The following is a 13,870-nucleotide window of genomic DNA, read 5'->3' as shown; positions in this document are numbered from 1 at the left end:
TGGGGGGCTCTAAGGACCGAGGGTTGGGGGCTGGGGGGCTCTAAGGACCAGAGGCTGGGGGCTCGAGGGCTCTAAGGAGCAGGGGCTGGGGGCTGGAGGGCTCTAAGGAGCAGGGGCTGGGGGATGGGGGGCTCTAAGGAGCAGGGGCTGGGGGGCTCTAAGGAGCAGGGGCTGGGGGCTGGGGGGCTCTAAGGAGCAGGGGCTGGGGGCTGGGGGGCTCTAAGGAGCAGGGGCTGGGGGATGGGGGGCTCTAAGGACCAGAGGCTGGGGGATGGGGAGCTCTAAGGAGCAGGGGCTGGGGGCTGGAGGGCTCTAAGGAGCAGGGGCTGGGGGCTGGAGGGCTCTAAGGAGCAGGGGCTGGGGGATGGGGGGCTCTAAGGACCAGGGGCTGGGGGATGGGGGGCTCTAAGGACCAGAGGCTGGGGGATGGGGGGCTCTAAGGACCGAGGGTTGGGGGCTGGGGGCCGCTAAGGACCAGAGGCTGGGGGCTCGAAGGCTCTAAGGACCGAGGGTTGGGGGCTGGGGGCTCGAGGGATCTAAGGAGCAGGAGCTGGGGGATGGGGGGCTCTAAGGAGCAGGGGCTGGGGTTGGAGGGCTCTAAGGAGCAGGGGCTGGGGGATGGGGGGCTCTAAGGAGCAGGGGCCGGGGGCTGGAGGGCTCTAAGGAGCAGGGGTTGGGGGCTGGGGGGCTCTAAGGAGCAGGGGCTGGGGGCTGGGGGGCTCTAAGGAGCAGGGGCTGGGGGCTGGGGGGCTCTAAGGAGCAGGGGCTGGGGGATGGGGGGCTCTAAGGACCAGGGGCCGGGGGATGGGGGGTAAGGAGCAGGGGCTGGGGGATGGGGGGCTCTAAGGAGCAGGGGCTGGGGGATGGGGGGCTCTAAGGAGCAGGGGCTGGGGAATGGGGGGCTCTAAGGAGCAGGGGCTGGGGGATGGGGGGCTCTAAGGAGCAGGGGCTGGGGGATGGGGGGCTCTAAGGACCGAGGGTTGGGAGCTGGGGGATGGGGGGCTCTAAGGACCAGAGGCTGGGGGGCTCTAAGGAGCAGGGGCTGGGGGCTGGAGGGCTCTAAGGAGCAGGGGCTGGGGGCTGGGGGGCTCTAAGGAGCAGGGGCTGGGGGCTGGGGGGCTCTAAGGAGCAGGGGCTGGGGGATGGGGGGCTCTAAGGAGCACAGGCTGGGGGATGGGGGGCTCTAAGGACCAGAGGCTGGGGGATGGGGGGCTCTAAGGAGCAGGGGCTGGGGGCTGGAGGGCTCTAAGGAGCAGGGGTTGGGGGCTGGGGGGCTCTAAGGAGCAGGGGCTGGGGGCTGGAGGGCTCTAAGGAGCAGGGGCTGGGGAATGGGGGGCTCTAAGGAGCAGGGGCTGGGGGATGGGGGGCTCTAAGGAGCAGGGGCTGGGGGATGGGGGGCTCTAAGGACCGAGGGTTGGGAGCTGGGGGATGGGGGGCTCTAAGGACCAGAGGCTGGGGGGCTCTAAGGAGCAGGGGCTGGGGGCTGGAGGGCTCTAAGGAGCAGGGGCTGGGGGCTGGGGGGCTCTAAGGAGCAGGGGCTGGGGGCTGGGGGGCTCTAAGGAGCAGGGGCTGGGGGATGGGGGGCTCTAAGGAGCACGGGCTGGGGGATGGGGGGCTCTAAGGACCAGAGGCTGGGGGATGGGGGGCTCTAAGGAGCAGGGGCTGGGGGCTGGAGGGCTCTAAGGAGCAGGGGTTGGGGGCTGGGGGGCTCTAAGGAGCAGGGGCTGGGGGCTGGAGGGCTCTAAGGAGCAGGGGCTGGGGGCTGGAGGGCTCTAAGGAGCAGGGGCTGGGGGATGGGGGGCTCTAAGGAGCAGGGGCTGGGGGATGGGGGGCTCTAAGGAGCAGGGGCTGGTGGATGGGGGGCTCTAAGGACCGAGGGTTGGGGGCTGGGGGGCTCTAAGGACCAGGGGCTGGGGGATGGGGGGCTCTAAGGAGCAGGGGCTGGGGGCTGGGGGGCTCTAAGGAGCAGGGGCTGGGGGCTGGGGGGCTCTAAGGACCAGGGGCTGGGGGATGGGGGGCTCTAAGGAGCAGGGGCTGGGGGCTGGAGGGCTCTAAGGAGCAGGGGCTGGGGGATGGGGGGCTCTAAGGAGCAGGGGCTGGGGGATGGGGGGCTCTAAGGACCAGAGGCTGGGGGATGGGGGGCTCTAAGGAGCAGGGGCTGGACCTGGAGGGCTCTAAGGAGCAGGGGCTGGGGGCTGGAGGGCTCTAAGGACAGGGGCTGGTGGATGGGGGGCTCTAAGGAGCAGGGGCTGGGGGATGGGGGGCTCTAAGGAGCAGGGGCTGGGGGATGGGGGGCTCTAAGAGCAGGGGCTGGGGGGCTCTAAGGCCCAGAGGCTGGGGGATGGGGGGCTCTAAGGAGCAGGGGATGGGGGGCTCTAAGGACCAGAGGCTGGGGGATGGGGGGCTCTAAGGACCAGAGGCTGGGGGCTCGAAGGCTCTAAGGACCGAGGGTTGGGGGCTGGGGGGCTCTAAGGAGCAGGGGCTGGGGGATGGGGGGCTCTAAGGAGCAGGGGCTGGGGGATGGGGGGCTCTAAGGAGCAGCGGCTGGGGGATGGGGGGCTCTAAGGACCGAGGGTTGGGAGCTGGGGGATGGGGGGCTCTAAGGACCAGAGGCTGGGTTATGGGGGGCTCTAAGGAGCAGGGGCTGGGGGCTGGAGAGCTCTAAGGAGCAGGGGCTGGGGGCTGGGGGGCTCTAAGGAGCAGGGGCTGGGGGGCTCTAAGGAGCAGGGGCTGGGGGCTGGAGGGCTCTAAGGAGCAGGGGCTGGGGGCTGGAGGGCTCTAAGGAGCAGGGGCTGGGGGCTGGGGGGCTCTAAGGAGCAGGGGTTGGGGGCTGGGGGGCTCTAAGGAGCAGGGGCTGGGGGATGGGGGGCTCTAAGGAGCAGGGGCTGGGGGCTGGGGGGCTCTAAGGAGCAGGGGTTGGGAGCTGGGGGATGGGGGGCTCTAAGGACCGAGGGTTGGGAGCTGGGGGATGGGGGGCTCTAAGGACCAGAGGCTGGGGGATGGGGGGCTCTAAGGAGCAGGGGCTGGGGGCTGGAGGGCTCTAAGGAGCAGGGGCTGGGGGCTGGAGGGCTCTAAGGAGCAGGGGCTGGGGGCTGGGGGGCTCTAAGGAGCAGGGGTTGGGGGCTGGGGGGCTCTAAGGAGCAGGGGTTGGGGGCTGGAGGGCTCTAAGGAGCAGGGGCTGGGGGATGGGGGGCTCTAAGGAGCAGCGGCTGGGGGATCGGGGGCTCTAAGGACCGAGGGTTGGGAGCTGGGGGATGGGGGGCTCTAAGGACCAGAGGCTGGGGGATGGGGGGCTCTAAGGAGCAGGGGCTGGGGGCTGGGGGGCTCTAAGGAGCAGGGGCTGGGGGCTGGGGGCTGGGGGGCTCTAAGGCCCAGAGGCTGGGGGATGGGGGGCTCTAAGGAGCAGGGGATGGGGGGCTCTAAGGACCAGAGGCTGGGGGATGGGGGGCTCTAAGGACCAGAGGCTGGGGGCTCGAAGGCTCTAAGGACCGAGGGTTGGGGGCTGGGGGGCTCTAAGGAGCAGGTGCTGGTAGGGCTGGTGGGTCGGTCGGGTCCTCCCCGGGTCGCAGCAGAACTGCGTCACCCGGGCCCCCCCTCACCGCACATGCGCAGTACTAGGCGCGCAGCCCGGGGGGCGGGGCTAGGGCGGCCGGGGCGGGGCCATCGCTCCCGGCGGCCTCACTGCGCTCGCGCCGCCCCGCCTCCTCGCGGGGAGACCAATGGGCTCGCGGGACACGCCCCTGGCGACGCTGGCTCCGCCCCCTGGAGACGGGCCGCCACGGCGCGGAGCTCCACCCGGCCAGCGGGCTGCGGTCGGGGCCTTCGGGGCGGGTCGGGGTCCCGGGCGGCCCTGCGCCATGAAGCTGACTCGGAAGATGGTCCTGTCCCGGGCCAAGGCCTCGGAGCTGCACAGCGTCCGGAAGCTCAACTGCTGGTGGGTGTCCGGGGCCGGGGTCGTCCTCGCACGGTTCCCCCCGCGCAGCACCGGGGTCCCGGGAGGAGAGGGGACGGGAGGGGGGGGGACCCGGGGGGAGAGAGGACCCGGGAGGAGGGGGGACCCGGGAGGGGAGGGGACCCGGGAGGGCGGGGGACCCGGGGGGAGAGGGGACGGGAGGGGAGGACCTGGGAGGAGGGGACCCGGGAGGAGAGAGGACCCGGGAGGAGAGAGGACCCGGGAGGAGAGAGGACAGGTGGAGAGGGGCCAGGTGGAGAGGGGCCGGGAGGAGGGGGGACCCGGGAGGAGGGGACCAGGGAGGAGAGGGGACCTGGGAGGAGAGGGAACGGGAGGGGAGGACCTGGGAGGAGAGGGGACCCGGGAGGAGGGGACCAGGGAGGAGAGGGGACCAGGGAGGAGGGGACCTGGGAGGAGAGGGGACCCCGGGGGGGGGGGGGGAGAGGGGACGGGAGGGGAGGACCTGGGAGGAGGGGACCCGGGAGGAGAAAGGACCCGGGAGGAGAGGGGACGGGTGGAGAGGGGCCGGGAGGAGGGGGGACCCGGGAGGAGGGGACCAGGGAGGAGAGGGCACTCAGGAGGAGCAGGCCCAGGAGGAGGGGACCTGGACCAAGAGGCCCCCCACACCTCTGTTCCAGCCGGGGAGCAGGGAGCACCTGTGGAGGAGCCACCAGAGTCGGGGTGGAGGGGAGCAGGTGCAGCCACAAGCCTGGGGGCCACTGCCACAGATCATTCCGGAATTGTTACGCCTCTGGGTGGTGGTGTTTCAGACACAGGCTCCAAACTGCTCCCTTTGCTGGAAACCGCTGAGGTCTCCCCATCGGCCTCCTGGATAGCTCCTTCCGGAAGGGCCTGAGTCGGACATGGCCAGCCGTAGGGAGCCAAATCTCCCAAGCAGGAGGATGGAGGTGACTAACACCGTCCAGTGGGGAAGTAGAGGCTGAGTCCAGAGTAACCAGGCGGTAGACGTTTCTGTAACTGAGTCCTGTTGGGGAGGTGCTGTCCCCAGGAGCCCCGCTCTGGGAGGAGACAGGACTGGATGGAGGAGCTGTGGGGTCAGTGCAGGTGCACAGGTGGGGTGGCCACGTCTGGCTGGGCCAGGGGAGGACTTCAGGAACTCCGGGAGGATCTGCAGGTGTTCCCTGGGGGCTCAGAGCAAGCCCTGTAGATGCGTCGGAGGAGGTGGGCCATGGGGAGCTCAGCCCTCCTCCTAGGACGTCCTCCCAGGCCGCGTCGGCACGTTGACTGCAGGGAGCTCGGCCCTGTCACTTGTTCCCGTAAGGCCCTTCTGTTTGGCATGAGGTGGCCAGGCTGCGTCTGAGCAGGGAGAGACAAGGGCCTGCTTGAGGCTTTCCAGCCTTTGTTTCGAGAGCTGCCTGTTCAGCCGTTGGACGTGGCCCCTGACAAGGACTTGCTTGTTCACTGCATCAGTGGGGGACATTGTCCAGCCTTGCCCCAGCCCGGAGAGTCAGTGCATCTTTGTGTCCTCCAAGTGGAGTGGCCCTGCTGCTCCTCAGTCTGAGAAGCACCCCTCAAGCACCGAGCACAGAGACTTTTGTTGGAAACAACCACGCAGCGGTGTTTGACACGTTTGTCAGTCCTCGGGACGGGCTAGGCTGGCCCTGACCCTGTCGTTGACATCGTAGGATTTCAGTTTATAGGCATCTGTCATTAATTTTTGGGATTTCTGTTTCTAATTTTTTTTTTCTCAACTTTCACAAAATTAAAGTACATGTGTCTTTTCTTTCCCCAGGGGCAGCCGCCTCACAGACGTAAGTATTATGCGGAGCATCTCCAAATGCTCTCTGGTCCCAAAAGTGGAATCCTGTCCCCCAAGAGGACCGTTAAATTTGCTGAACTGCATGCACTCAGTTCAACCCCAAATCTGGTACTTTGTGTTTATTTAGTATAACTTTTCGCTAATTGTTTCACGATTTTCGTAATGTGGGATGACTAATGAAAAAGCTATTTCATGCGTCCTGGTTTATTTTGACGTTCCTTTAAGAATTCTCCCGCTGATGAAAGGCTTCACATCCCAGGTCTCAGGGAGCGGATCCCAAGTCGGCTGGGGAGGGATGCGGGGGGCCTGCGTTGCTCACAGGAGACGTGCACTCTGCTGGGAGGCCTTTTCCTCGGGTTCCTGAGCTGCGTGTCACCGAGGACGTTGCTCACCTCAGCTTCTGCTCTTAATGGGATCCAGTGTTGTGCTCCCCACCCCCCAGGCCATGGCAGGAAAGGATGGGGCCCAGAGTGGGGGTCGGGGAACAGCACCCCGAGCTGAGCTGAGAGTCTGTGAACAGATTTCTTCCCCTTTCTCTCTGAGAATGAGCGTCCCTGACTTAACACAGGGATCATACCATGTAAGAAAAGGTCATACATCTTTTCTTTCTTTCCTACTTTTCTAACTTGAACTAAACCTTCACTTGAAAACAAAGTCAGAAATGCAGCTGAGACCCTGGGCTATCCAGGAACGCTGATTCCACCTCACGCTACCGCTGAAATGCAGCATATCCAGCTGCCGAAAACAATCCTAAAAAACAAAATTACCACCATACAGAAAACAAGTCCATGGTGCGTGCGATGCATCCGAGCAGCCCGTGAGCCTGTTGGGGTCAAGGGCCTCGTGTGGCCCGGTGCTGGCGTGTGGCAGACCCTGTACCACCCGTCGGCCACACAGTTGGAGGCCATCCTGGGCCAAGCCGAGCACCCGTTGCTCTTTCCCCTGAGTTGATGCTGTTAACACGGTAATGAGAGCCAGTCCCAATCCTGTCTCCCTTTCGGCCCCGCTCCGTTGGCCAAGCCCTCCCTGTGTCTCAGAGATGGCAAAAGAAAGGTTCTCGGTCCAGCGGAGGGGCCACAGAGGTCCCCTTAAGTGATGTCTTCTGAGGGCACCGAAGGGCAGGGCTTCGGGCAGCGTTTGGTGGCGGCGATGCTGTTACGACATCCCAGAGCGAGCGCGTGTCCCCGGGGTTGAGGGAGCCCGAGCAGATGCAGCGTGCGGAGTCTGGTGCAGAGCCCGCGGCCCCGTGTCCCGTGCAGCCCCACTGAGGCGAGGGCGCTCGGCCTGGGCCGTGAGGGCGGGGCCCACCAGGGCGCCACTCGTGTCTGCGCTGGGCTCGCAGGAGCGCCCGGCCGTGCCCCACCTGCTTCCTTCCCTCCCTAGGTCTCCATCTGCCGGGAGATGCCCAGCCTGGAAGTGATCACCCTCAGGTACTGCGCCCGCTGTGCTGAGTCACGGGGCTCAGAGAAAAGGGGGATGTTCAGATCCCCTTAGGTCACCTGAAAACCCCCGATAAGAGTGTGTCTGGGGGGGCTCCTGCGAGCTCTGCCTGCCCGCGCGGACGGGTCCCTGGCCGACCCCCTCGAGCTCGCCCTGCTGTGTCCCGGCCCACCCTCGCTGCAATCGTGGGTGCAGCCCCCACATGAGCAGCCCCGTCAAGGCGGCCGCGTCTGCCCCCAGCGCCCCCGCCGTTCTCTGCCCTCCGGTTCTGGCGCCGCCAGGAGCTCTGCTGGTCTCTGCCCCACGCGGTCCCTCGACGGTAGCTGCCCCTCTGGAGGCATTGGCATCTCAGGCAAACCGGGGATGAACCAGACGCTGCCGATGGGATTTCTGGCAGCTGGGCGCTTTGGAGGGTTGGGGGTAGGCGGGGAGCATCGTCCTCTGCCCCTGAACTCCCTCCTGCCCGCTCGGGACCCAGGGAGGGAGCCGGGGATTCCCACCGCTTGCCAGATGCCGGCTCTCACACCTTGGGCAAGGCTCAGATCTCTGGGCCTCAGTTTCCCTATTTGTAACATGGACATAGTACCGGCACCTGCCCTGTGGGGCAGCGAGGACTGGGTGCCGGCAGAAAACTGGAGCGCTTAGCGAGCATGCGTGCACCATGTCGTTGTGTCGCTGACTTGCTAGGATTATCGATGAAGTGGAGACCTGAGCCCACACCCAGAAAGCCTTCCCTGACGATTAAACGGATTGCCTTTCATTCCTGAAAACAGGCGAGCCCCGAACCCTGGCCCTGCCCGCCCGAGTGACGTGGGGCACGTCGCCGGCCCTCCTGAGCTGCAGCGTCACTCAGGCTCGTGGCTCAGAGGACGGACGGAAGGCCCGGGGGTGTTGGCCGAGCTCAGGTGCCCGGTGCCCGCGTGGCTGCGTAGGAACCCGAGTGTAAACCGCTGCGTGAACGCGGGATGCCCGTCCTTCACTGGGGTGCAGTCCCGTCCCTTTGGTCTCGGAGCCTCGTGCTGAGGCTGCCGTAACAGTCCCGCACACCGGGCGGCCCGTGGACAACAGACGTTGGGTCTCAGCCCCTGAGCTGCGCGTCTGAGATGAAGGTGGCATTTGCCGTGTCGGGGGGACCCGCGTCCTGGTTCACGGACAGCCCTTCTGCTGGGTCTGCGTGTGCGGGACGGGCACGGGAGCTCCGGGGGCTCTTCCATGAGGGCTCCCGAACCCCGTCACCTTGGCCGTTAGGTTTCAGGGTATGAATCTGGGGGGGCAAGCACGGTTAGCCCCGTGGTCCAGCAGGAGGATGGCAGGCTGGGGTGCGGGTTCAGATGTTCACGTGGCGCCCCGGCCTGTGCCTGGGACGGCTTCCTCAGATGGCGAAGCCGAAGTCCTGCTCTGGGCACCGTGGCGTCAGCCGCAGACCTGGCTCTCAGTGAAGCCGAGCGCCCCGCTCCCCACCGGCAACTCCTTTAACAAGTGGGGGGCCCACTGCGGTGCTGCGGCTGCCAGACAAATGCAGCCCCCAGCAGAGAATGTTCTAGGTGGGCTTGGCCGCAGCCCACCATGCAGGGAGCAGCAGCGTCCCCGCAGCCGTGGAGGGTGCTCCCGGCCTGCTCACCCCTCCAGGCACCTGCCCTCTGCTCCTGTGGAGCTGGGAGAGTTTCTGCTCGTGTCCGCGGAGGCCTGCGGGGTCTCAGCCTGGAGCCCACACGATTCCGTCTCCGACGTGTTCACAAGTCCGAGGAGCAAAACTGAAGCGCACGTACTTCGTCCCCTCCTGGGGCTCGGGCTTGGGAAGTCGGGGCTCGGTTCTTGCAGCCTGGGGCTTGCTCGTGTTTGCTGTGGGTTTTTCTGGCCGCCGCCGGCTGTGGGGCGCAGAGACGTCCTGTGAGGGAGGGTGAGCCCCCCCCTCCCCGTTGACTCCGTGAGGCCTGGACCAAGCAGGAGGCCGGGGCCTTGCTCGCTGCTGCTCACGTGTCCACTTCGGGGACTTCCCGTCCTCACGGTTTGTCCTTGGCCCGGGGTCTTTGTCGACCTTGACTCCTGCCGTCCGGCTCTGACCCCCTTCCCAGGAGAGGGCAGGTGGGCTCCGTCCTGGTGTTTGCAGTTGACACGAGGGGCTCAGTGGGGGGGGGGGTACGCCCTCCGCGAGCGGGGCGCCGACCGTGCTGTCCCCCTGCAGCGTCAACAGCGTCTCCTCCCTGGAGCCCGTGAGCCAGTGCCAGCAGCTGAGCGAGCTCTACCTGCGGAAGAACCGCATCCCCAGCCTGGCGGAGCTCTTCTACCTGAAGGGCCTGCCGCGCCTGCGCGTGCTGTGGCTGGCGGAGAACCCCTGCTGCGGCACCGACCCCCACCGCTACCGCATGACCGTCCTGCGCAACCTGCCGCACCTGCAGAAGCTGGACAACCAGAGTAGGTGCCTGCTGCGCCCCACAGCCCGACGGGGAGTCCCTTCCTCTCCTCTGCCCTTCCAGCACCTTCCAGGAGCCAGCAGGTGCCCCCTCCCTGTGGGCTCCTCGGGGGGCGTCCCCCAGGCTGCTGCCCCTCGATTCACAAGTGTGAGTGGGGAGGGATCACCCGGGGCAGCCCAGGCGGGCGCAGGATCGCGGGGGCCTCGTCACCCTCCACCCGCCTGCTGCTGTCGTTTCTTCTGCTCCTTCCCTGCTCAGAACACTTGCCTGGAGCCCCGGGGAGCCCGTGAGAGGGTCCGGCTGGGCTGGCAGCGTCCCTGCTGGAGGCCGGCGGGTGCCTCCCCGCGGCGCTGATCGCTCCTTCCCCACCTGTCCTCCAGGGCCTGCATTCGGAGGCCCCTGGCACCACCGTGCTGGGCCCTGACCCTCCACACACGCACACTTTCCCCCCAGGTAGACAGCTGCCGCGTAGGTTAGCTCAGGGACCTCCGTCCACGCGGGAGTGCAGCAGACCGTGGGCCGTGTGGTCTGTTCCTTTGCCTATAATTTGTCTCTTCACGGACGCTTGTCTGGAGCAAGTGCTGAACTTGAGATTCACGTCCAGCCGGTACCAGGGTGGGGCGGTGACAGGCAGGACCCGGCCGCTCTCCAGGAGCTGGCCGGCAGGGTGGACCGACGGACCCCGCTTGTCTAGAGCAGACTGTGCCCGGCGTGGCCGTGGTGGCGAGCCGCAGTCCGGGGGGCTTCTGTGGGGGCGCGTCCACTCTGATGCTGCAGCTCCGCCCGCTTCACTCTGAAGCCGTGACCGAGGAGGAGCTGTCCCGCGCGTTGATGGAGGGAGAGGAGGTCACGGCCCCCGGTGGAGAGGGCACGGGGAGCGGCCAGCCCGAGATGTCCTACGCCCTGAGCACCGTGGACGCCGCTGCTGACACCCAGCAGGACACGCTGAGCTATGGCGAGGAGACAAGGTGCCTGGTGGCGGGGGCAACGGGCCTGCCCCTGGGGCTGCAGCAGCCTGGCGATGGGGCGGGTGAAGTGGGCCGGCGGGCGTGGGGCACCCCTGACCCAGCACTGCAGTCTCCCGGGGGAAGGCCAGGTGGCCGTGGCCGTGGCCAGCCAAGCCGCCGTGCGGCGGGGACGGGGCAGCTGGCCTGCTCACATCCTCAGTCCCTGTCCTTCCTGCAGCGTCCAGGGCCAGCTCGGCCTGAAGTCCCCTTCCCGGGACCGCTTCCCTTCCTTCTCGCACAGGGAAGCCGTGAGCAGTCGCAAGAACAGGGTGAGCATGATGGGACAGCACCGGCTGAGGCGGCCACCAGCTCCCTCTGCCCAGAACGTGGGGACGGGGGTGCACGGGCTGAGACACCCAGGGACTTGCAGAGCCAGGCCCCAAGGGTGGAAGTGGCTCTGAGCTACACTGGAAGTGACACGCCGGAGGGTGTGTGTGCAGCTGAGCTGGCTTCAGTGTGCAGGGGCAGCCCCAGAGGGACAGGAGACCCCCGTCCAGCCTGCGGGCAGCTCCGGGCAGCTCCGGGCAGCACGTGGGACCAGGCGTGCCGAGCGGCAGGCCGAGCCCTGGTGGGCAGGTTGCTGTGGCAGCACCTAAAGCTGCAGAGGTGCGCTGCTCGCGGGGACGCCTCCCACCTGCAGGGGGACAGACACTCCTGTCCTGGCGGGGCAGTTCTGCGCCACCGTGGCTCCTCAGGGTCCCTGTAAGGAGTAACAGGTTCAGAAGTAGGCTACGGGGGCCTGCTCCGTCGAAGGCTCCGGTCCTTTCCACATGTCTGCCGCCTGTGAACTTCTGGCTTGTTCTGGGGCTTGTTCCTCCTGGTCACGGGCTGGCGCTCTGATCCAGGCTCACACCCAGGAGGACAGGGGCCATTTCTTCCTTGTGTCCTCTCACTGGGGAAGAACGGCTGCCCTGTGTCTTCCTCACCCGGCAACACCGGCTTCATCAGCTGCATTGCTCACGTCCTGAGTGTGAGCCTGTCACCAGCCAGAAGAGCGGGGTCACCACCGTCAGCTTGGCCCAGTGGGGACTTTGCCTCCTAGTCACATGGGAGGGGGGCTGCGTGAGCACAGCCAGGGTCTGTGAGGAGGTCCGTGACCCCCCAGCTCCTGCTCCCGACTGCCTGGCTCTCCTAGCCCCGCGGAGTCCCAGAGCCATCCGACTGGTGCTCACATGGGAAGGGCTCCACAATCGGGGTGGGGGCTGCCAGCACCCCCTTGAGGACCTGGAAGGGCTTGTGGAAGGCACAGAGGGGTGGACTTAGGCCCCATCCCGGGGAGGGACCAGCCTGCCCTAGGGGAGAATCGTCCCCCCAGAGCTGCTGACAGCCGTGACTGCAGGCCGGAGGCGATTCTGGGCAGATCCTCCGCAAGGTCCGTGCATAGGCCCCCACCCAGCACAGAGGAGCCCCCGGAGCAGGCCAGGGTCTGCAGAGCCCCGGAGGCTGCCCCGAGGTTACACGGGCCTCCCCAGCACAGGAGGAGCCCCAGAGGGTGCCCTGAGGTTACACAGGCCCCCCCCCAGCACAGGAGGAGCCCCCGGGGCAGGCCAGCGTCTGCAGAGCCCCGGAGGCTGCCCCGAGGTTACACAGCGCCCCCCACCCAGCACAGGAGGAGCCCCTGGGGCAGGCCAGCGTCTGCAGAGCCCCGAGCTTGCACACTGCTCCAGCCCTGTACCTTCCATAAATGCAAACTGAAACCATCAGACCTGCTTGTGCAGCCAGAGCCACTTCGGGGACAGCAGGGAAGGCCCTGGCTCTACTCTGCCCGTGACCCGTGGCCTGTGGCCCCGTCCGCCCCCGGGAGGTCCCGCAAGCCCCGATGGCAGGATGCACAGGGCCAGGGAGGCCAGGGAGCTGTAGGGGCGGGGATGGAGCAGGACCCCCGAGGGGTGCCAGGGGTGGGCGGGGGCACTACTCCCTGTGGCCCCCGGAGCAGATGTCACCTTGCCACCACGTGCCCCAGCTCACCTCATAAGAGCCAGCCCAAGTGGCCCCCATGTACAAAACGCTGCTTTGCTCCACTGCAGATAGAAACCATGAACACATGCCTAGCACACGCGTGTCTGTGATCGTGGTGCTGAGCGCTGCCCCGGGCCGCTCCGCCCCTTCCCTCCCAGCTGGGTGACCTCGGCCGGCCCTGCGGGCAGTGCAGCTCTGTGGGGGAGCCTCTGCCCTGTGTTCTCCCGGGGTTTCCTGGGGGGCCGCTCGCCCGGATGTACAGGTCCGCTGGCCTGGTGGCCTCAGCCGGTGACCCTGTGCCCCCAGAACAACGTGCTGACCGCCATCCTGCTGCTGCTGCGGGAGCTGGACGCCGAGGGGCTGGAGGCCGTGCACCAGACTGTGGTCAGCCGGCTCCAGGCCTTGCAGAAGCAGGAGCAGCAAGAGGACGTGGAGTGACCCTCAGCGCCACCCCGAGCTGCCAGGCCTTCCTCCCGCAACCCCGTGCCCCAGCCCCTGGGAGGTGCCGGGTCACCAATACAGCCACGGCCTCCGCCGGACCCCGCTGAGTCCCAGCCTGTGGTCTGTGTCCCAAGAGGCTCAGGGCCGCCGGGAAGGCCACGCCCTCGGTGTGGACGGTGTGGATGGCGCCCTGGCGGAGCAGGAGGGGCAGCGGGCCCCGTGCTGGGTGCCCTCCCGAGGGCGCAGGTGCACGCCAGCCTGCACGGGGGCCCACCTGGGCTTGGCGCTTCCCGCCGTGGCAGCGCCACCACCGTCCCTAATAAATGTTTTCCCAGAGTCTGACCCGGAGCTCGTGTTGCCCCTGTCGGTTCTTGGCCCCAGTTGTAGGTTAGACTCTGCCCGCGGCCGGCGTCCAGAATGATCTGTCCTTAGAGTGGCTTCGTGTCACCAGGCCCACCAACTGCCACGGGGCCGGGGCAGGGGAGGCCTGGGGCAGGATCTGGGTGCCACCGTGGGAGAGGCAACGGGCGGGCGCCAGGGGGGCACCCAGAGATGGCACCTGAGGTGCGTGCTCCCGCGGGGAGAGGCTCAGGCCGGGGGGTGGGGGGGGGCGCCCCCACAGCGGGGGTGCCTCCCTGGCCGGGAGCAGCCAGGCGATCTTCCTGGTTCCCTCCGCCCCACTCCAGCTGGGGGGCACCCAGATCTCTGAATGTGTCCGTCTCTGTGCGAGCGAGGGGGTGCTGCCTACTGTGCGCAAGGACCCAGATGGGCGACCGCGCGGGGGCGGCGTGCCCGTTGAACGTGGGCTGCGCTCAGGGAGCCGGTCTCCAGCTTGTCCAGCCTTGCCGGGGCTGCGGGGCAGGGGGTTCCTCTGGGG

General features: G+C 67.3%; 1 protein-coding gene and 1 pseudogene across 6 annotated transcripts; one reads left to right on the top strand and one right to left on the bottom strand.

Annotated features, from left to right (window-relative positions):
* Nucleotides 1–1,516: 1,516 nt before the first annotated feature.
* LOC125754143 (uncharacterized) lies at nt 1,517–3,095 on the bottom strand (annotated as a pseudogene).
* A 655-nt stretch (nt 3,096–3,750) lies between these two features.
* CFAP410 (cilia and flagella associated protein 410) lies at nt 3,751–13,341 on the top strand. 6 transcript variants are annotated; one of them, XM_049104597.1, is made up of 9 exons: nt 3,794–3,934; nt 4,723–4,860; nt 5,706–5,724; nt 7,116–7,162; nt 7,946–8,077; nt 9,358–9,587; nt 10,281–10,554; nt 10,772–10,862; nt 12,859–13,341. In XM_049104597.1, the coding sequence occupies exons 4-9, from the start codon at nt 7,134–7,136 to the stop codon at nt 12,988–12,990; spliced, it is 888 nt and encodes a 295-aa protein (XP_048960554.1). In that variant the 5' UTR covers nt 3,794–3,934; nt 4,723–4,860; nt 5,706–5,724; nt 7,116–7,133; the 3' UTR covers nt 12,991–13,341. The 6 variants fall into 6 exon arrangements, with proteins under 6 accessions (XP_048960552.1, XP_048960553.1, XP_025317918.3 ...); XM_049104595.1 differs by lacking the exon at nt 4,723–4,860 and having other exon boundaries at nt 3,751–3,934; XM_049104596.1 differs by lacking the exon at nt 4,723–4,860 and having other exon boundaries at nt 3,752–3,934; nt 10,386–10,554.
* Nucleotides 13,342–13,870: the final 529 nt, after the last annotated feature.

This window comes from Canis lupus, chromosome 31, assembly GCF_003254725.2.
Source record: "Canis lupus dingo isolate Sandy chromosome 31, ASM325472v2, whole genome shotgun sequence".
In the NCBI taxonomy this organism is placed as follows: Eukaryota; Metazoa; Chordata; class Mammalia; order Carnivora; family Canidae; genus Canis; species Canis lupus.
This window is presented reverse-complemented; position numbering and strand designations above follow the sequence as displayed.